Raw genomic sequence first — 24171 nt, forward strand, 5'->3', positions numbered from 1 at the left:
AATACAACCCCAGGCGTTAATTATGTTTAAAACATATCAGATTTTTACCCAAATCCTATGACTTTTTAACAGTGGGTTGTAGAAGAAATGTATAAATACAGTTTATCTACGTTCCAATAAAAGACGTTAGGAAACGCTGTGTGCAGCAGTTCCACTTGGGTAGCTCTGAGGTAGTTCTGTGCTGCTTCTTAGCCCAAGATCAGAAACTTTGTTTAGTGATCAGTACTCCACCAAAATATGGCCAAAATACATCCGGTTACTAACACGACTGAATATCTGTTTGTTTATTTATTTCTAAGACTTAATCTCACTGAAAAATCACTACAAAAAGGCTGTGTCTTCCTCTAGTCTTTCAAACAGCCAGCTCATTTTCAGTGACAAAATAACAAATGCACTTTTTCATTTTGCTAGGAGAAGTGAAAACAGAAAAGTATTTCAATTAATTAGAGTCTCTTTCAATAATATGACTTCTGGTGATGTGGTATTGATGTCATTAAAGTATTGCACAAGTTGCCTTATACACTGACAGCAAGAAGCTGAAGTTAGAGTCAGTCAGAGGAGTTATCTGCAGGTACTGAACAAGACGATGCTGGTCTCCACAGTGCCAACAACTCTGAGACTGGAGGACTTCAGATTTTGAGGGAAGAGGAAGGTGCTGTAAAGCTCTCCTCAGATTTTCTGCTTTCCTCCCTTCCTTCTTTCTGGTTTGAAATCTTTGATCTATTTGGGAACTCTTTGTGTGGTTTCTTGGAAAAAGAGAAGCCGACAGAATACCCTCAAATGTGCCTTTCCCTGACAAGGGACCTGCAGGCATAAGAGCTCCATCTCCCACTCCTTCACACTATTTACTTTCCATTTTATTGCTGAGTAGAGAAAAGGTTTAAGTACTGGCATTTACAGATGAGAACATTTGTATGTTAAGCATCCTTTCTGCTGTGCCAAGGAGCAAAACAGTCTGTTACTTGTGGGCACTGCTGCCAGTGTGCTTATATTGAACTAACAATTATTGATATATTTAATTATTTTAAAATCTGCTAGTTACAGAGAAGAAAGATCATGTCCCCAGAAATACTATAGCTTTCACTGTAGGTATTGATGAAGAGCTGAAAGGAAGCAAAACAGCCACATCTGGAAGTTTGAAAACATGTAAATACATTTAGTGCTCCAAATGAACTGCAAGAACTTTGCTTTGCATACATCCCAAAGGAGAATGGATGTGAACACAGTCACTCACAGGAGAGTGACCCAGGATTGGATTCATGTGCACTTAATTATAACTGCACGGAAAAACAATCCAAAAGAATTTTTATCACAAGTTCAAAGGATTAAGATGTTCAGATACCACAATGATATCTACAGTATAACATTGTGATTGGTAGATAGGTAAATAGAATAAAAAGCGCGCCTAAGACTGCTTTGGTGATTCAGTCTGATGTATTACTTATGCAATTACCAAAACAGCAGGAGATCATTAAATTTTCTGCTAACCAGACACAGCATTCTTAGTATCATACTATTACAAAGGCTCTTTATTGGTATTTTATCATTACATTTTCTTCCTACAAGGGGAAAAAAACCCCACAAAATTGACGTTAAGCATAAATTCTGAGGGAAAAGTACAAAATATCTTAAGCCCAGTTTACGCTGGATAATGCCATATGCAACAGCAAAGCTCTGTGGCTTAACTAAGGCATCTTCCTGTGAACAATAACGCGCCTCCCCCGAAATAAACGTTTTGTAAAATGGGGCAGTGCTGAATAAAAGAACACTTTTTTGGTCAGAGGGATGTGCTTGGGTGGAATATATTAATCACAAGGTTGGCATTAGTCATTGGGTTAACTAATGAGGATGACTCAACTGAGAGTTCACATACCGCATTGAGTATTCAGTGTTGTGGTGAATGCTTGCTTACTTTAGCGAGTCTTAAGTACAATAGCTCATCTGAAATGCACACCTTTCCTGAAATTGGTTAAACATCCCCCGTATTCAAATAGAGTTGTTGTAAGAGATCAGAAACTATATTGACCTATAGAACGTAATTCTATTTCTTTTTAGAATAAGCTTACATCTACGAGATGAGGAAGACATTCCTTCCATCTCCTTTCAGTGACTTGATACATGAAGGGCTTTGATCTTTCTCTTTGGATATCATAGTTACTTATGCAAAGACACCAGGTCTGAAAAGACAGATCAAGTCTGTCTCTCTTGGAAGAAAACATTATGAAAAATCTGTCTGTAATACTTACAGAATTTTTAACTACCTATATGGAAATTATATTTTCACAAAAGTAAACATCACATTTCAAGAAGCAAAATTTACTCAGTATTCTCTAAAGTACTGCCATTGACTTCCGTAGGGCAAGAATATCACCTACTCCCTTTGTAGGTGCTGACTGAAAGACTGTGATACTATTCTTTGTGAGCAACAAACTTGTAAAAAGCAATAAAACCTAGGGGTTGCAAATGCTTCAGCATTCTGGCTGCAATGATACGTGGTCCATTCCTCTTGCACTCAAGGTTAATCAGTCCAATCGTTCTACTATTACAAGTCATCAGAAGGAACGATCAGAAATCATGCTTCTAAGAGAGGCATGGGAATATGTTAGTCTGGTATGGCCAATTTGCTTAGGGAACTTCTCAGTGTCTTAACTAAATTAAACATAACTGCTTGAATAAATAAAACAACAACATATCCTGAAAAGAGAGGAAAGACAAGGGCAGGTAGTATTGACTTAAGGACAGTTGTAAATGACAAGAGGAGGGACATCTACCTTTGTAGGTGGCTGTGACCTTGTGTAAACTAGATCAGAGCTGATAAACACATGCCACCATCAGATCTATATTGACCTGAAAAATTTTAAATTATGAGAATTAAAACAGATGAGTACTATTTAATGTAGTAAGATATATAAATATCAATAACTGAAATGACTGGAAAAATTACATGGATCACATGTTAAATTTCTCCTGAACTTACAAAAACATTTTCAAATTTTTTCACAGAATCACAGAATCACAGAATCAGTACGGTTGGAAAAGACCTGTAAGATCATCGAGTCCAACCTGGAAAAAAAAAAAAAAAAAACCCAAAAAAAACCCCACACAACATCAAAAAACCCACAAAAAAAAAAAACACCACAAAATCCACGCCACACAACAACAATAACAAGCCACAACCCACCCAACACCACACAGCACCATGTCCATCAAGCTACATCCCACAATGCCACATCCACACGCTCCTTGAATACCTCCAGGGAGGGTGACTCTACCACCTCCCTGGGCAGCCTATTCCAGTGTTTCACCACTCTCTCAGTGAAGAACTTTTTCCTAATGTCTAGCTTGAACCTCCCCTGTCGCAACTTGAGGCCATTTCCTCTTGTCCTGTCACTAGTCACTTGGGAGAAGAGACCAACACCCACCTCTCTGCAACCCCCTTTCAGGTAGTTGTAGAGAGCGATAAGGTCTCCCCTCAGCCTCCTCTTCTCCAGGCTAAACAACCCCAGTTCCCTCAGCCACCCCTCATCAGACTTGTGTTCCAGACCCCTCACCAGCTTCGTCGCCCTTCTCTGGACACGCTCCAGCACCTCAATGTCCTTCTTGTAGTGAGGGGCCCAAAACTGAACACAGTATTCGAGGTGCGGCCTCACCAGAGCCGAGTACAGAGGCACGATCCCCTCCCTACTCCTGCTGGCCACACCATTTCTGATACAAGCCAGGATGCCGTTGGCCTTCTTGGCCACCTGGGCACACTGCTGGCTCATATTCAGCCGGCTGTCGATCAACACCCCAACATATCGGAAAAATATTTCATTCTTCTGAAATCCTCCTTTGCCATAAGACAGATATTCAAGCTACTTTCCTGATTTATGTGAAGTTACTAAAAGTGCTATTGGGTATAACCATGACACTGCATTAATTCTTTCTCACAATAACATCTTTCTTCCATCTTTCTATCAAGATGATGATTAGGGGAAAGAATATTAAAAACCAGAGCTGGTCCTGGACATATAACTCTTTCATAAACTATTTATAAAGAGTTTAAGCACCACCTAATGAGTTCAAAAGTAGGTTATTTGAAGAAAGTAGTTTGCACTGGGTGAAATGCAGAATAATGCTTACAAAGAATGGCTTCTAGAACCGATATACAAAATTGCCAAGCTACCTGGCATAGCCATATAGGGATCATGCTCTAACATCACCTTTCCGACAACAGCAGAGGACAGTTACCTGCTCAGATGATCATGTGCGCTGAGTGCTGCAGCTAAACTTACTATCCTGTGGCATTATTTTCACCACTGTGGGCGTCAAAGAGCAGTACTCCTGCCAGAGCACAGGAATGAATGATCACATTTGGGTTTGGAGGAATATCTTACTCCATGCTCCCATATAATATTAAGGACTGTCTGGCCCTAAATTTACTGGAATCCTGATCATATCTAATTTAAATTGACATGCAATTTGAGTTAAATTTATCTTCTGCCCTTTCAAGGGAGACATTTTTTGTTTCTGTTTATTTAAACTGCTGTTGAAATTGGTTAATTAAAAGGATTTAAAAAATCTTAATACTCTAAACAGAGCAAACTGGTTCTGAATTATTAAGCAACATTTTAGATGCATTTAAATAACCTTAAGTGACTTAACTGCCACCTGATCCTAAGCTGTGGCTCAGAAAAATGAAATGTGAAATACTGTAGAAGTCTTGGCTTACCAGGGCTTCCAGATACAGTAAATAAAGAGCTTAAGTCTCTAATACCGTGTCTGCAAAAGGCATACTCTCAAATACATAACTAATGCTCCACCTTAAGGAGAAATGAGCAGAAGAAATTGTAGATTGCAATTTTGATTTTTCAGAAGAAATTAATAAATTCGGTCTTTCAAAAATAGTCTTTCAAAAGAGAGCGCATGCCAGGACCTCCCCTTCTGACAGATCCCATAAACCGTTCACAAACACATCATTAACCCTTGCAGGGTGGCTGAAGCCCAGTTTGGATAAATTTGTTCTGCACATTCCTTCTATAGTTTCAGCTAGACAGGGTACACCTTCAGCTTCTTGCCTGAAGTGTGGCAAAATGCCCAGTTCATAACATTTTTAAAGAGTTTTAGGAAGACTTTTGCAGATCTCCACCACAGAAAGAAGGGAAGAACTGATCACCGGGAAGTCTCCAGGGGACTGGGAGAAGGTGGATCTTGCAGCTGGCAGACTGAGAGGACTACTGAAATTAGTGTTTGGGAAGGCTTTCAAGAGAAGGGGACATAGGAGAAATACCAAATAAGAAGGTTGACCGAGCATGCTAATATGCTTAGGTTAAGCTCTTTTTGTTATAGTTAAAAGCATTTTGAAGATTAGAGCAATTCTTGGAAGAAAAGGAACTATAATTCTAAAACAGCACATACATTTAAATAGCACACGCATTTGCTTCCATAAAACCTTTGCAGGTGCTTTTATGAATAATGCAAAGAACTTGTAATACAGCCTTTCACTCCAAAAGATGCGCTTGCCAAACGTTTTCAAAGTTAGAGGTACAGGTTACCTGCTGACCCAGGTTCACCCGTGTGATACACGCTTGTCGGTACGGTATGTAGTGCTGCCTTGGTTAAGGTACTGAGAGAGGAGGTGGTTAATATCTAATTTCAGCGCTAGTAGAAAGAACAACAGAGTTGGTGACAAAGACTCGATAACAAGTCACTGCATGTGCTTAACTGCTTTGGAATGTCACTGCTGCTTTAAAATCTACAAGTAGTGTCTGGAAAAGGTTAATCTGTGTATTTACTCATGTGTAGAAGTTTGTATTTACAGTAGGGTTATGATACCAACTTTAAGTTAGCTAAGGATATCTGTGTAAGCAACTGGAACATAGAACTAGGAACTAATGAATTTTTATTTACCAAAGAAGTAAAAATACTTCAACAACACTGTTATCAGGACTGATGGCTTTGAAAAGCAGGTAAAAATGCTCTAAGAAGTTTATTACAAGAAAATGCTGATTTGGTTGAAGATAATCCCTCGTTTTGATGAGACAGAAACACTTTGGGGGTGTGTATGTTATTGTAATACAGATTAGGATAGAAGAAAAAAATACTAACTTGAGAAGACATGTTTTCATCTTATTGCAGCAAAAACTCCAGCAAAGTAATTCTGATACTTTCAGATGTATTTTTTTAAAAATGCTCTGTATACTTTAAGTACAGACATTTTAAATGCTATTGTTTTCTGGAGCACAAGCATCCCAAGTGCTCTGTTCTTGTTGCACAGATTTCAATGGATGTTTGTGATACCTATTATATAGCAGAAGGGTCTTGACAACTTACAGTGTATTTTTAAGAGACTATATACCACGAAGCCTAAGACAATGAATATATACTTTTACTGTACTTCCAAGGCATTCATCAATGATGACTTGTTTTTTTTAAATCTGTCTCTGGAGTTGAACACTTCCAACTTTGCAAACCTGGGGAACATAACAGATGTCATTTATAGTTCTCAACGGTTAGCAAACCCCGAGGGATTATTTTTTGTCTGTTGTAGCTCTGGTGGTCACAATGGCAATCGGATTCATACACGGCCACTGAGTCAATCGGCATGAATCATTTATGTGACTCCTCATACATGGCGTTATTAGGTTGGAATCACAGAAAAAAGATGACAGGGTCTTTGCTTCCCACGCAACAGACCAATGGCTCCGTATCCTGCCATTAAATTCTCCTTTCTTTGCCTCAGCATTTTCTCCCTGGCAATTTCACAAACGTACTGAAAAGAGCAGCCTATTCTAATTTAGTGGTTTTTTTTCTTTTCTACTCTTAATTTGTTCTTATGTGAGTCATCTGATCAATTTTTGAGTCTGTTACAGAGGACTAAATAATGGTGATGATGTGATTAAGTACAGAAACAGCCAGTCTAAAGTACAAAACAAATGTAAAAAGTTAGAGTAATATACTTGTAGGGTTTTTTATATTAAATACGTACTAAGACATAAATACGTTACAGGTAGGGAGGTATGACTTGCAGAGTATTTAAAATACACAAAAACATTGTTTAGACTGTAAAAGATTGTTTTTCTTCTGTCAAGTAAACTGAATGATCCGTAATCCTGGAAACACAGATGACTTCTAGCCTTTGGTTCCACTGGAAATGATATTACATGCTTAAGGAGTAAAGTTAATCAGTGATTAATGAGATTCCTTAAATGCTGCTTTTCAGTCTGACTGATTAGGATTCCCAATATAAGACAAGGTGGAAGAAAAGCTGTAAGCACTACAATCCTGTTCACAGAGTTATGCCAAAAATTGGTCAGAAATCACATCCACACTCAAGGCTGTATGCTTGCTAAGGACATTATTTTCTTCCCCTTTACAGTACTTCTGACCCTTTGGAATACTTACAAATAAGATGATAAAGCAAGAGGTATCTGTTACAAAACAGTATTGTAAACACACTCATCAGAGCCCTATTCCTAGTGAACTTCCCGAGGGGCAGTGATGGGAAACAAAATGGAAAAGCAACCCAAGTTACTGAGCTCCTTTGATGAAAAAAGGCTTAACCAGTCACCTGGAGATGCCCCCAGCAAACAAAACCCCGGCTGATCCAGAGCTGCCCCGACTCGTTTGCAGTACTGAGGCAGTATGGCCAAAAAGCTGTTGAACTTCACCCATCACTGCTTGGTTCTGTACCATCATCTCTGTAGTGCCTGTTACCTTCGCCTTTTATGCAAGGCCCCAGGTAATTGCTGCACAGTTGGACCCGTTGACTTTTACCTTTGCTGTAACAATGGCTAAATAAGAAATCAAAGTTAATTTGTAATACAGCAGAAAACATATAGATATATTTTCACAGAAACTTAGTAACCAGCACATAAATATCTGCTGATAAATCAACAGAATTTAATTGGCTTTTGTAAGCAGTATTGATTTTGAAAATCGGTCACAGCAGGTACATTGGGAGAATTTTGAGGTAGGAGATATAAATGAATATTTACTGGTATTATGTAAGAGGTGGATAAATAATTTATTAGAATGTACTGATTAGCTCATAACTATATACTATCTGACACTGAGCCTTCCTTGCTCCTAACAAAAATTGCATCAAAATGGCAAAACCAGAAAGATCAGAAGTACCAGCCCCTAACAGACCTAAGCAACGTACTAATATTGATGTGGCTTCCTGCAAAACAGGATGTGAGTGATGCTGGCTTAGCATATTTGGGCAGTTTTCATTGAATATGGTCCACAACTTGTTTGTTTCAGAAACGGAGGATTTTTTACCATGTCACTGGAAACAGATTTCGCAATGCAATTTTGTATGTAACATATGATAGCACTGGTAGGTTAGCACCTGGCTTGCTTACAGCCACAGAGCTTGGCAGCACTCTAACGTATTCAGGCATATCTTTTACCTTGTATGCTATAACATACTTGTCATCTACCACACAGGAGTAAGAAGTAGTGGTATTTATTCCTGAGAAGGTACAATTACTCACATCTCTCCTCGGAAAGGTGCCCAGCAGCTTGTACTCCTCCCAAGGATATCCCTTGGAAGCTACAAAATCAAAGACAACCTGCAGCTTGCTGCTGGCCAGGAAACGTCGCTCAAAGAATTCCCCGCTGGGTGTCCGAATACGCAGTTTACTGACGGACTCGGTGCTTTCCTCTTTCGGTTCAGGAGGCAAAGATTGCTCAAGAGAGAGCCTGATAGCCTGAGGAAGGAAAAATAACCATTTAGGTTGCAATGCTAGCAGCAGAAGAAAAGGACAGAACGCTTTTCGTTTTATTTCTTCTAGAACTTCAAGATGTGCCACAGTGCTCCAGAGCCATAAGCTGTGCTTTATAGCTCAATGACAAAATAATTTTTATTCATTCCTTAATAACAGCTCACCAGACAACTAATTAAAATAAATCCTTCTTTATAACACATATTATTAGGTCTACAGTTAATGCACGATGGGGATAAGTAATCTAATCATTTGGCAGAAAGCCTTGGAAAAAATTTGAATGAGAGAATAATTGTCAAGTGGCCAATTGCTTCTTTAAAGGGTATAAATTAAAAGGCAGTAAAAGTATTTCTTTAAATGCACTTATCAAATGGCCTTCCTCTTGCACAGAGTAATTGACCATTTGCAGCAAAGACAAGACCCTTAGTGGCGGTTCAGAGTAAAAAGAAATATATGCAGGAGATTTACTATAAATAAAGTAAAACACTGTTAAAAGACATAAATAAAAATATCACGAAGGTACATTAGATACATAGAGTACATATAAAAGTAGGAATGGTCAATGAAGAAAACTGGGAGGACAGAAATGGCAGCTTTAAGATTTAAAGCAAGCAATTACTATTGTTATTTGCAGGAAGATGGTTCCAAGCACAGGTGTGCACATTTTCTGCAACAACTTGCATGAAATCAGCCCCAAAATTGCAATGACATTTAATGTCTGAAAACGTGTATGATTGTCTTCTTGCTAACATTGTGCATACTGCTGATGTCAAGATTTTAAGGGCAGGAGCCAAGACTGTGTTCTCTGTCCTCTGCCTCTGGGAGCTACTACAACACTAATACTTCGATCAGAAGGGTTTTTTTAAAATCGATGCCCAGTATTAGACTGCTGAACGAGGTGGGCTTGATTTTTGAGGGTACTGAGCACTGTCGGTACTCACGGACAGGCATTGGCATGTTAAAAATTAGATCATACTTAGAAAGAAGCCTTGTTACAGTGTCACCTCACGGGGCAGCAGTTAATGAGAACGTCAATGAATGGAAGAAGCAGCATGATCACACTGCCTCCCCCAAAATACGCCTAAAAGACAATTTTCCAAACTGAAGAGGCAGTCAGGCATGGATTTACCCAGATTTTCAAGGAACTTTCAAGATACACAGTTGCTATTTGTGCCTTTGAAAACCTCCCCAAGGTCATTTAGTAACAGAAACTGATGGAGGATGATTACATTACAGAGAACGGACTGGGCAGAAGCAAGATTACGAAGGCTTTTAAATAGTCTACTTCTTACACATGAACCTCTGAGCAAATTATATCTCAGTATAAATATTTATACATAGAACTTGAGTTCATTTTTGCTCATCTACTATGAGATTATATTTTAAATAGATTCTATTTTAATTTTCTCTCTCTCCATTCTCAACCACCTGCTTACTATCTTTCTGTTTTGACATTTCCCCACACAGTATAACAACAGATGCTACATTATTTACTGAACCCAATCAATTATATTATAGAAAAATAAACAACAGTAGCTCATTAGAGCTCTTTTCTTTGTGCAAAGAATGCGTCACTCCCCAAAGTAACTAGTCTCCAAGGCTTCAACATAAAATGGCAGTTTACAATGGATATTCTCTAGCAGCAAGCCAAGTCAGAAAACAATGATGAGATGGATCACATTAATAACTCTTGGACCTGAACAAGCAATTTCAGTCTGTTGATAAAAAGATGTTCAGTATGTGAATAGCTCAATAGGCAGATTTTAAATATACGAACTGAACATAAAGCCACTTCTGTAAGTAAACACTGTTGCAGAACAATTCAGCATAAGTAATCTGTATACTTGAAAACAGGGAGTGTTAGTAAACATTATTGTTAAAATCCTTTTTGTTCTACTAGGCAAACAGATCCTATTATTTCATTACTGCACTCTACATTAAAACAGGCAAGCCCAGGTATATTTTGATAACATGAACCAGTCTTGCAGCCTTTGCCTAAGAAAATTATTTCCAAAAGGCCAAGGTATCAGAAAAGGTTCAGGAGCGGATATAATAAAGCAGAATTAATTATTGTTTCTATGCATGCAAAATTACTTAAAAAAGAAAAACAGACTTCTTACTTGAATCTGAGTGTGAGCTGATTGCTCAACAGTTTGTCACTGCTACAGTACTGATTTATGTTCGATTGCATTAACCTCACAGAATTGCCATCTTACAATTATTCTTGACACAATTCTCACAGTCCAGTTTTGTGCACTGCTCCTTCAGTTGTGTTTTAGCTTCCATTCTTGGCTTACGTTAACAACAGGAGCTAAATAAGTCATCTGGTGCTGTAGGATAAGAAAGAAGTGGACTGCATCTTTCCCAAACCATTGAATACTGCTGTTTGGACTGAATTTAGTATTTACAACGCAGTATTGTTTAAAAGGTTCTTGAATGCTTAAATGGTTCAGGTTTTTTAATGCAATTATCTTGGTCAAAAGATATATATGCAAATGCATTGCTCATACAGTTTGTTTATTGGGTTTATCTCAGGGAATAATAAATGTGTTCACAGCCAACTTTTTTGCAGTTGTATAATGCAATTTTTTCATACATCAGCAAAGTACACAAGACTGAAATGTCAAGTATACATTTAAGTCACGTGTAGCGGGAGAATAAAGCAAGGCTGTGATTTATCAGGATTCCATGAGTTCCAAGGACTTTAACTAAGTGGAGAATTAAATGAGAATATAATTCTGAGTTTCAAATCTCCATAATTCATGACAGTCAAAGCAAAGGAGTTATATTAAGTCCACCAAAAATATTAGTACTCTGATATTTTAGATAAATGAATAAATATTGTTAATATTTATATTTAATTTATATTTGATATAATACTAGAAACATACTCAGCAAACATATATTCAATAGGGATGCTGATACAGCTTTGTATTCATTAGCAACATGCTCACAGAATCTTATATGCCTAAAAGTCGAAGGACAACCCCCAATCAACTGTGATTTCAGTCAAGACATTTATATGCAAATATCACTTTTTTTTTTTAATTTTATTCAAGGGTTTCAAAGTCCTTTTCAAGTATCAGCTGTGTTTCACAGCAGTTCTGTAAGGACTTGTATTTCAAGAACTTCACAGAACAGACGGAAATATTTTAATGACTCATCTATTTTACCTATCCTTTGAAATGTGGTGGCACTTCGGGGGAAGAAACATGGCTGTACCCCAGTCTTTTTACCGTATTTTGTACTTGCCAGGAGGTGAAAAAGAGGAAGTCACCAACAGAAGTAAATTTGTGTACATGATGCTTTATGTAAATACCTACATAGACACACAGCTAGGACAAGAGCTAGCCTAGATCCTGAAAGAGTCTGCGGGAGCCGTCTCTGACGGGCACTGGGACCCTCAGAATCTACAAAATGAAGAGAATCTACAAAATAACAGTTTGAAGAACAGTAGTCTTCACAGCACATGGCTTCTATTTTCTTACATAGGCCTAGAGATGTAAAGTGTTCATTTAAACACAACTGTCATCCTAAGGCTCTGTAGAAGACTGTTTAGAAATTTTAAAATGTACCATAAATCCAATTTCTAGATTAAAAAAAAAAAATTAAGAAAAAAAATTCCAAAAGTGATTTGTCTCCCAAATTAAATTTGGCAATTTGTTTGATCAGAATTGCAGCTAGGCTTTGTGCTACTTCCTGGAAGAAATGAAAGGGCTCCGTGGTATTATATTTTTAAAAGGAGTGCCTGCAGAAACAAGGTTAGAGGTTCCCAAAGATTCCACCATTTACGAAGCTCATTTCATGGATCTCCTGTCAGCAGGCCTATCTAATATCTGGCTGTAATTCAGACCCAGATGATGTAACTGTGACCCAGATGACAGAACAGAAAAGCTATTAAACAGTGGATGAAAATGACTTAGCAGCACGATGTTTTTTATATATAATGGTAAGAAATTAATTTTAAAAAAATTGATGTTCACATAAAAAATATACTTTGAATTGAAGTTGCAACGTGTGTTGAATGAAAGTTACAATGTCCATAAGCTTCACGAATCAAAAAAGTTGTCAGAAAAGGTAAAACATCCCACCTCACGTTCTTCTTCCTGTTCTTTCCGAATCTGTTCCAAGCGAAACTGCTCTGCCATTTCTCTCTCTTGCGCTTCCCTCTAATAAACACAAACAGTAATCACACATGTATCACCTCGCTTTCCATAGCTGTGTTTAATGACGTGCATTAGCTACACAAAAGCAAAGAAACTTATGAACTTTTCTGTAGAAATTAATATAAGAAATAGGACATTTATTAAGTGATCTTCTCCTACCATTCCTTTCCCAGCTTCTATTATTAAGTGGGGCCAGGACTGCTTTAGCAAAACGATGTCGTCAAGTCTACTCCTAGCAACTGTATCTAGTGCCACTGATGGGCACTGAGGGCAATTATGGCTCCTACAGCAACTGTCTCGTCTTAAAAGCAGAACTGAAGCCGGGCAGTCCTCTGCACCAGAGAGGTTTCACCAACTGTGGAGAGATTCCCGTCCCGACATTCATGCGATCACTTCACCCTGCACACACCTTCGCTCTGTCAGCCTCCAGTGATATGCGGTACGCTTCATCCTGCTCTCTTTTCACATTTTCTCTGGCTTCACGTTCATCCTAAAGAGGAAAAAAAAAAGAAAAGAAAACAAAAAATATCAGCAAACAGTGGACCAATATGATATATATCTCTATGTTCACCAGCACTCTAACCCCAGTGACTTCAAAATATTTGACTGCCTTACTCATCTAACTACTGCTAGGAGAAATGATTTCAGAAATGCCGCAAGGGTGACCTTGGCTTTAAAAATTATGACTTACCTAAAGCTATGTTTCAATTCCCATGTCATGGATTGGCACGTCCAAGCCCCGGCCCGAGGGCTGGAGCTGGCAGCAAGGCTCTTTGCCCTGCCACCTTTATCAGGGCCGTGGCCGGTGCAGCCTCCGGGAACGGCGCAGCCTCCTCCCGCGCCAGCCACGCGGGGAGGCCGTCACGGGAGGGGCACTTGTGGGCTGGTGTTGGGGAGGGTCTCGTAGGGATCTCACTCCTGCAGCTGACAATTTGGACGGTCTTGTAATAGGGAAGGACAGACCAAGGTTTAAAGGATGAGGCTGGATTTTAACTAGCTCTCCGCTCAGACTGACAGCAGTTAATGGCTTGTCCTGTGAGAGAAGGCCTGCTTCCAGGTCCTTCCTTGGTAAAAACACCCTCGGTAGGATCCATCCAGGGTCATGACTATTAAACATCATCCAGCGGCCTCAGTTCCCATTGTGCTGAGTATTATACAAAGATGGGAAAGTAGCAAGTCCTGCTCTGAAGTGTCTCAAATACACAGATGCAGGCAGACAAGAAACATGAGGTTAGCATGCCAACTTCAAACCAGCAAACCTAGCAAAGTATCTTATTAACGATCACAGCATAAAAAAATTAGGGGGTTTACTAAAAATACGTGAACGACAAAGCAAGGCATCATCCATATGGTGAAGGATCAAGAAGTTGAAATCCCCGAAAGCTGGAATAACTGCACTGGGGTGATGTCTGATAAAGCAAAGTGTACAATCAATAGCTTCATATGCTGCCTCTGGAGCCAGAGACAGCGGCTGCTCCCCTGCGCTTACTCCTCTTACATCTTATAATCCTCCCAGAGCCCTGCAGAGGCTGCACTGGTCCCTACAAAAATCAATAAGATTTAGCTGTGAGACAGCTGGTGGGCTCAGCAGGGTCACCTGCAGTTACCAGTAACACAGCACTTGCACTGGGGTAACCTGTCCCCTGTATTTCATAGAAATTAAAGTCTACTACCCACTGCTTTTTGAAAAATTATGTTAATTTTTTCATTCATGTGCAAGGTTTAGTCCACATAAAGGCATAATTTTGCAAAATGCTCCATTTTCTCCCCAAAACTTCACTACTTGGCAAAAACTTTGGCAAAAACTAAATGGGAGGAGCATATGTTAGCTGTTACTATCACATCATGCAAACGTGCCAAGATGTTCCTCAAACAAAACTCTAACGTATTAGTGGTTAAAAAGCTCTAAAGTAGCATGCAACCACAAGAGGAAAGGACAAATTGCAGGAAAAGGTATACAACCTCCAGTTGGAAAGTAACAAGATCTTTTTAGAGGAAACTCTTCTTCCTTATAGAAACAGGACCCAAGATTATTCTACAATCAGTGTGTCCTAAATTTCATTCACAGAAGATAGAGAAACCATCACTTTGTTCAGCAAAGCTAAAACATGAGTAGAAGTAATTCTTGCAAAATGTAAAAAGGACAATAATCACTGAATAACCCATTCCCCTCCTGGCTTCTCTGGACCTTGACAAGCTTTACGTGCTATGTTCATGGAATACCTTCAAAAATTAACTCAAACCTGAGAGCAGAAACTACCCAACATTAATATTCCATTTCTGAGAAGAGGGGGTGTTGAAATAATTAAACAGCTCCAATTTTTATGTTATCCAAAAATCAGGAAAGCACAGAGGTTTTCCCAACTCTTCTCATAGATGGAATGTAACAGTAAAGGAAAAGGTTTTGTACTCTCTATGCTGAGACTTTCCATAAGCATACCATAAATTTATCTTAGAATGGTGAGAAACAAAACCATCTTCCCAAACCAACGTACTAAAGGAAGATAAGACTTCAGGCAATCTGCAAGAGGACAAGCATTTAAAAAACCATGAAGAATTGTTTTGCAGAGAGCCTATTTAACTTTCATGTTTTGCAACTTCACATATCATACACTAACTTCACACACTAACTGAATTTCAAAGGTCACACAAGTCCAATAATGCCCGAGAGAAAACAGAAAGGTCAGATGCAACTACTGCAATTACAGGTTCTTTCCTTCACTGAAGATTGCTAGCAATTACCACATAGTTACTTTAGTTTACAAAAAAAACCCCAAACAAACCCAAAGCAACCCTCAAAAAGTAAAAATTTAAAAATCTATAAAAATTATTAAATACTCACTCCAAAAATACATACTAATCAGAATTACAAGAAATTGAGTACTGGCTTTTATTTTACATTTTACAAACTGTCTAGAAAACTCCAGGAAATTGTTAGAAGTTACTTTTGATGAGCACAGGATTCATTTTCCTACAGTGAGCTTACTGAAGAATTTTTGAAATTGGTTTAATTTATATAATCTGGATGATACCTGCAAAAAATACTGATGCTATAGATTCTACCACAAGAATCTAAACAGGAATTCCAGGCATTAAAAAAAAAAATAAATTTCTTTCCTCCCTATTCATCACAGTTATCATCGTCCTAAAAGTGGATTACGAAAAAGATGTCAGGAATGTGAAGAATTACTATGCATGACTGCCTGGTCCTCATAGAAATATGTGAGCCACATCTAAAAGTAAATGACCATGCCACCGAGCTTTACACCACACAGAAACAATACTGTTCTTACTGAAACAGACCTTAAAACCAAATCTGGAATCCAGACTTCCTGAGGTAAGAAGCAGATGTAATCCTATGAAATGTCTCTTTGTACCTACTTCTGTGTTTTGTTAATACTGCTCACGCTCCACAGGAACCACCTCCTCTATGGAGATTATGGCAAAATTATAATATTCTCTGGTTCAGAGTTACACCTTAGACAAATTTTAAATATTAGATACTGCAGTTCTCCTTTTTGTAATGCAGTTTGTTATTTTAGTCATCTCTTCCTCCACAGAAAACATACAAAGTATGAGGACGACTCAAGTCTAACAAAAGCAACAAAAGAAAATTCAAAATGGTGACAGAAAAAGCAGAGGAAAATGTTTTGCCATCTTCCTTTTTCAAGAAACCAAGGTGTGAACAGACAACAGCTTATCTCAGGTCGCTTAAAAAGCCGGCACCAGAAACAGGGGTTACGCTCAGCGTTCCTGAATTCCACAGCAGCGACCCAAGCCTGGTGTGACTGTGAACCATCCACATCCCAGGGGGTTTGGGCATGAGATGAGGAGACAACTCTCCTTTGCTCCTTAAAGGGAAAACATCACAGATAGATCTGCCTTCCCATTTTAACAATGCAACAATAGGGGGGACATTCATTCAATGGGAAGTTGATACTATATTCTTTGGCTACGAATTTTCTTTGCTATCATGCATATTACAAAGTCGCAACAAAAACAGTAAACACTTACATTCATGAGATAGTTACAATGGACCAGATGAAACCTTCTCTTGAGTAATATCCAGAGCTACAAGACTAAGAAAAACTTACAGATAAGGTTAAGAGGAAATTTAGGATAACTCTCTCCAATAATTATTCCCTAAACCATTTCTTGAAGTTACCCGGAGCACCTAATGGCAGGCAGTTTCAGATGCAGGATGATGGAAACGGGGAACTCCTGATTGCATTTAGGACAGCAATGCCCCCTTTTCCTGCAGGTTACACAGGAAAAAAAATACACAATACATTTGGCTTTTTGGATGGGTTATTTTACTGGAAAAGTCAGCACTGGCCCTTCTGGGCATTTTTTTTATTTATTGTTGTTGTTTCTGAAGGTAAGATTTAATGATTTAACCCCAGGAATCAGCTTTGCACCTGATTTGTCTCAGGGAGATGTGTTTTACTTTATTGCCCATTGCCCTTTGGGATCAGTTTTACTCTGAAGTAAAACCAGACGAGACAGAACTTGAGAAGATAACCATGAGCAGAAGACATTTCTCAGAGCATCAGTGAGTAAATGGCTGTTACAAGAAAAAAAAAAAAAAAAAAGGACTGTATTTACAAATGCTGAATGCTTATCTGAAAGACAGTTCATTTCACTGAACCACTCCTGAAATGAAAAACTGCAAGTGCTTAAGGCTATTCATGGGAGCGTTAAAGAGAAACACCCCTTTGTCCAAATAAACCAGTGCAAGAAAGACATTAATTTGACTCACTAAGATGACAGACTTGCACATTGTAGAACTTAAACATACACGATGGGGAAAATACAGAAGAAAAAATGTGTACACAGAATGTGTTGGGCATATGAGAATGATGAAGACAAAGCAAATGAAAGTTTCTGCGGTGGCAGAACCTCAGGTGGGGAGGGGCAGAACAATGGAAAACCACCGGAGGATCCTGCCTGTCTATATGGAAAGCTGAAAGCCCAGTTCCAGATTCTGATTTTTAGGAATTACCTCAAGTGACAAGAAAGATAAGAAACCCAAAACCTTCAAGAAGCAGTCCCGCAATGACTTTCCACGGGAAACGAGCCCGCCGGTCCTGCTACAACATCCACCCACCTGGGCTGTATAGCAGAGAAAGCTGCTGTTTATTAAGAGAAACTAAGTGAATATTCAGTGACTGGAGCCATCAACATGTATAGCCAAAAAGCCACCTGAACTAAAGGCATTTTCATTTTATCTTTTCTTTCCTCTGTCATTAGCTTGCATTTTGTCAAAGTTCAAAATAGGTCGTAAACTCTCAGAGGCGGCACTCGTTATCTGCTGGTGTGTCAGTGCAGTGAAGTGCACAATGGGAAACCGATCGTTTGGGGTGCTATCATATTACAAATACAAAATTGGAAAATTTAATCAAATAAATTTTGATTACTGTAGTTTAATTAGTTATAACTAGTAATAATTAGCAAATGTGCTAATTGGATTTTTTGAGGGGTTAAATCACAATCTTCGTTAGATGGCTGTCATCACCATAATGCTTTTGCGCTTTGGAATTTAATGAATTTCATGTATTTATTCTCATAACCTCCTGTTGTGCAAATACTATATACCATGATACACATGACAGTGTTAGATGGAACACAGATTATCAAAGATATTCAGATGCCTAATGTCTACTGATTTTAATGTGAGCTTCAGTGCCTAAACAGAAATTGCAAGGGTCTCCTGCACAGCTGATGGAAGCACTTAGGCCATCTTCTAACTGGAGAACACAACTGCAGGTAAGGAGTGGAGAAAAGACACCGATCTGTAGGAGGAAGAGACTAACAGACCACAGATTAGGAGAAAATGCACTAGGACCAATCCTCTTTAGCTTCCTTTGTGGCTGTAAGATGTACCTTTGGAAGAAGAAAGAGAAAAGGTGTTGGAAGCTAAAACTGTTAGATTATCATGCAAAAAAAGAAGGAAATCCCTTACATTTGACAGCAGCGAGGGAGAAGAGGAGGAAGACATGGTGATACCAGGCTTCTTACTGCAAAGTTATGAAAATAACACTTGGCCAGTAAAGCCCCGTCTAACACAAGAGAGTGCTGGGATGTACACAGAAGCATACATTTACAAAGAGCTCCGGCAGGGAAAAGAAGGTGAATTTATGTTGCTGTTTTGGAGTTTTCGTTTTCTTTTATACATTTTTTAAATCCCCATCCAGATATTGGTCAGGAAGGACCCACATCTTCCTCATGCTGTAGCAGTATCCAGGAAGAAGAGATGTCACCCAAGATCAGCAAGCAAAGACGGTGACTCTGCAGGTCTACATTTTTCTACAGCTTATCTTCAGTCAGAGTCTGTTTACAACAGTTTTTCCAGTTTAAAAATTCTTAAGTATATGTCTTTCACACTAAAGAAAACAGTGTGTCAACAGACATAGTTTAAAGTGAATTGAAGGTTTTAATTGGTATTTGTAAAAATAAGAAGGTTTTTGAAGCAACTGTGGGTATTACAATTCCACCTTGAAGTCTAATCCGAGAACAGGAGTGCTGGTGTTGCGTAACGACAAAAATAAGCAAGATGAGAGACCTACTGTTACTTAAATGTGGACAAGTTGGACCAGCTGTGTAACAGTCAATGCTTCTACAGTAATAAATGTTGACAGCAAAAATAAAAAGAATGCATTACTGAGACATCATCAAATGAACCCTGTCATTACATGGAAACTCCACCCTGTATAAGCTTGTCAAAAAGTGTTACTGTAATCCTTTGAGAAGCCTCCTCCTCAGGCAATGGAGAAAAAATGTTCAGGATTGGCCCAGAACAGGTGTGTTGCGCTGTAATGCCAGGATTTAATCACATATCTCTTCACATTAATCTCACAAAGGAACTAACTCAGATCTATTGGGGCCCATCATGCCACGCTGAGATGATTATTTAACTATCCAGTTAAAGTAAGCAAGCTAACAGGGTGTTTAAAACTGTACATTCCAGGGCGTACAATATTTTACAATTATTATTTGTTTTCCTAAGTCCAGCATCAGGCACTGACAGTTAAGAGGAACTGATACTATGCGTTCTTTTCAAAGTCAGTCCCCGAAAAATCTCAGTTCACACCTTGATCAACAGTGGCAGAGGCCAATTGTCCCTGCTCTGAGATACCCTCTTTTGCTTGCAGGAGAAACTCCTTAGTGGCATTTACTTCCTCGCTGCAAAAATCCCCAACCCCACTGCCTGAGCACTAGTTGAGGTATCAACATTTGTAGCGGGGGCCAGAGGAGCAAACATGGTTAGAAAAGGAAAATACATCCATCTGATGTATGAAGTCATTAGTGTAGCCTCAGAGTAATTCTGCATACACAGCCTGAGGCTGGACTTCAGACCCTAGACCTGACTGCACTGGCAAGGGTGGGACTGTATCCTGGCCAGCTGGTCTTGCTCTTGCTGCCGTTGATGCCACTGAACCCACCATTTAATTATCCATTGGCCACTTCTTATCAGAAGTGCCACACGGGCATGTCGGTACACAGCTAATCGTATTTTACTATTTGTGGCTTGTTACTATGGCAATTTAAGTAGCAACCTTATAAAAAGGGACAGCATGACAGCTAGGCCACGTATCCACAATGGCACGTCGACAGTGTGGTCCAAAACAGGCAGGAGGTTTCCAAAATGTCATCTGGTCAACACAGCTGACAGGCAGCAACAGGCCCAATGGTTCACGGTTGGCCCAGCAGCCTTGGAAGGGCAGGGAAAAGAATGGGATGGCAGATTGATCTGCCTTTAAGAAAGCTTGGGAGAGAAAATGGGTGCCTAAATTACACACCACTGTACCTCAAGACAGGTACGTTGGACTACTACGACTGCACATATGCTAGGTTAAATGATGGCATTTTAGCACTTGACATTATAGAAATGCCTCAAATTTGCCTGACTAAAATTTTATGAGGCTACACCAGTAAATTTTACTAATACACGGCCACAAAAGCACAGGATTTAGCTAACCATACTATTACCAAGAGCTAATGAAGTATCTCACCTGAGCAAAGTGAGTCAAGTCGGCGACACTGTTGTGAGCATCCCGCCTACACTATCAGTCGATGATCAGTGACAGGGAACTGACTGTAAAGCGATGCCCGAACAGCTACAGCCAGCCTCACTGCGAATTAGCTGGCAGTGGTAACAGTCATCCTGTACCCAAGTAACCATCAGAGGGCACTGCGAAACATGCTGTGCTGAACAGAATTACGCAATAGCTGTGTTGGAAGCTTTCATGTGCATGCAAGTTAAAAAAATCCAAAGTGGAGAAGTTCAGCTGCATAAACTGACTCATTAATGATTTCATGCTGTTATTTACAAGTGCTTCCAGTTCTATTTCTCTCTCACACACACTTCTGTTTACAGCAAAGCTATACAGATGACTTCTCTTTTTAAAACACAAAAGAATTTTCTGCTTATCTTCTTGTGGTTTTATGATGGCTTATTGTTGCTACTAAGAAAACAGTAACAGAAACCGGACTCTGTATCCTGTTTGCTATTGTAATATTTGGGAAAAAATTGCACCAACTGCAATAAGATCTTAAAAAAGAAAAGGTGTTGATGTTTGAACACTTGAAGTTGTCAAGTACAAGACTTACAAGAAAGCTACATGTTATGTAGCAAACCACAAAAATACAATATTTTTTTTTCAGGCTAAAGCCCTCTATTGAGCACAGACTGCTTGTCAAATACTCCCTTCTCTGCAATAGTAATTTCATAAAGCGAGGTCATTTTTTTGTTTTTAAACTTCCTGCTTCAAAGGCGAAAGTGTCTGAGATCACCTTTTCGGTGTGCTTGTAACAAGTGGAGCCAAGGTATAAGTAAATACTCTATTTGTGTATAGAACCCATAGCACCTGGAAAGCTGCCCCCAAAGTTTATGAAATTTTCCATTAGTTTTCTGAATGTCAAAGTGTGTTAGAAAAAACTCCCGTTGGGGAAGAAATGTCACTGGTGCTCTCAGTGACAGAAAAACAAAAGGAAATCTGAGAAAAGACTACAGAAGACTTGGACAAAGGTGGATTTTAGAGGAATGTATAAAAATTAATTTTCCATTCTCCCTACACACTCAAGAGTAAGTAGAGCACCTAGAGTAAGAAGTCAGGAGATATCCGTATCACCACTGTGGGGACATACATTACTGGACTGTCACTGTACTTGGCCATCCAGAGAAGGACCCACAGTAGCTCAGGGCACAGAAGCCAGTTCCCAGTTCTGCAATCATGGCCTCAAGGCTTCCCAGTCTTCTCTTTCTTTAAGCTTTGACTCCCCTACACTCATATTTTGCTCAGTTGCAAACCCAGCTGGTTTTATCCTCCTAGGACGGGTTTATCACTATCTGATCTGCCCCCACCTTCTCTCCTAAATACTCATCTCCCCCTCTCTGGACAACTGTTCTGGTCTCTTGTTCCTCCCTCTATTCCACTCCTATCACTCCTACTTCTAGTTCCTTCTCCTATCCCTTATTTGCTCTTATCTCTCTGCCCTTATATCCTTTTCTTTCCTTCTGTTTTCTTAATTTCTGTCAGCTTTTATAGTTTCCAGTTCTGAACCTTTCTTGGAACTCATCTGTGATGTGAATTTTACCTTCTTATTAAAGCATTAAAAAAACCCATACGCGACATATTCCTGTTAAAAAGCAATAAAAAATTCAATTATATTGTGCCTTGGATCTTTGTTGTAATCCTCGTATTAAAACTTGTGTTCGGTATTAACAAAATTAAAGTAAATTTCTTTACCAATGAATTAGTAGCATAAATAAAGAAGAAAAAAGGAACTACAGATATTGTGTGGATACCGTGCCTTCATATTACTATAACCGTAATCAGTAAATCTCGTACTAATGAGATACAAGATTTAAATGTGAAGAATGTGTTTAGTGAAATATTGTCAATCAATGTCTATACAACAGGATAAGGATAATCTTGAATGGCAACACACCTATTATTATAAATTCCTAGCTAAGTACTTCATTACTTCAAAATGTCACTCTCAATTTATAGAGTAACAGATAAACATCTCTCAACTGTATACCTCACTGTGTCTACTTCTATGTAATTGAAACACTGTTTTTGAGAAGTCTGGTCATCACTTACCCATTCTGCGTTGTTCTGAATGGTGATTCAGAACTGGCGTAGTTCTGGTTAAGGTTGCTTTTCAATCCGCTTTTAAACATGCACATTTAAGATATATCAATCTAATCTATTTTTTTTTCTACCTATGACTTGAAGCTGGTCATTAGGGAAAAAACCTTTCCTTGTATGAGCATATTAAGCTCTATAATACCACTGTAAATATAAATGGTTACTCATTACTAATATTCAGAAAAAGGAAACAAACTGAAAATTACAGTAAACCACTATGGAGGAGTTTTTTTGACAGACCCAAATAAATACACAAAGGAGACTTAAAATTTGTAATGTCTGATGATGGAAGAGACACTAAAACACATCATACCCAACTTCATTGGCTAAAGAAACATCTGGTCAGTTTTGCATCCCCAGTGATTTGTGGAAGCCAGGAGGTATCTGCAGTAACTTTCAGTGCTCACCTCATCCTTTATGTCTTCCTGCTGCTGGGCACTGAAGATCTCCATTGCAGCCATCAGCCTCATCATTAGCTCATCCACTGTTGTGTTCCCTAGCAACAAAGGAAGACAGCTGAACTTCGTATCATTAAAGTTATTAAACAAAAAAGAAGTCATTTTAGAATTGATCCATAAGAAATAGCCAGACTTTAAAAAAAAAAAGACAGAGTAGAAAATGCAAGTATCTCAACAGAATGCTTTTAAGTTTGCCTTTTTATTGAAAATTCAAAATTGTTTTTACAAACAAATGTTGCTCATAGACTAAAATTTTAGGTGGTTCAAATGTGAACAATTGCTTTTGTGCTTGCATGGAATAACTCTATTTTTTCTTTTAATCACTGATGTGAGTGAGAAGAAAGGTTTATAACCTTTCCTATATCTGGGGTTCCCTGACATAAAATTGATTTTACAGTTTTAGAATTCCCAGGTACAATCAGGCAGACTGAAGCAATTGCTCAGTCAAGTAACAAAAGGTAGGATGTTGGCAGCAGCATCATCCAGGTGGTTTGGTTTAAAAAAACGGAAAAAAACGTGGAATACAGCGATGGAATGGATGCGTGCGCACGCATTTTTATTCAGCTATAAGTAGTAGTAAAACTTCAAATATTATAATATATTCTCTTCAGTGTATTTACTTCTGATAAAACTTGTAAAGCTAATAATAGCAGAAAAGTAAGTAATCTGTGTATATATCAAGAAA

General features: G+C 38.7%; 1 protein-coding gene across 1 annotated transcript in view; it reads right to left on the reverse strand.

Annotated features, from left to right (window-relative positions):
• The window catches only part of FAF1 (Fas associated factor 1), a 174620-nt gene that overhangs the window by 8081 nt on the left and 142368 nt on the right, over positions 1-24171 (reverse strand). The window contains exons 15-18 of the mRNA XM_059822201.1: positions 23436-23524; positions 13284-13364; positions 12800-12877; positions 8478-8693 (exon numbers count right to left, since the gene is read on the reverse strand). Of these exons, the coding sequence (XP_059678184.1) occupies positions 8478-8693; positions 12800-12877; positions 13284-13364; positions 23436-23524 (464 nt within the window). The remainder of the gene's footprint in view (positions 1-8477; positions 8694-12799; positions 12878-13283; positions 13365-23435; positions 23525-24171) is intronic.

Source organism: Gavia stellata, chromosome 10 (assembly GCF_030936135.1).
Source record: "Gavia stellata isolate bGavSte3 chromosome 10, bGavSte3.hap2, whole genome shotgun sequence".
Classification (NCBI taxonomy): domain Eukaryota; kingdom Metazoa; phylum Chordata; class Aves; order Gaviiformes; family Gaviidae; genus Gavia; species Gavia stellata.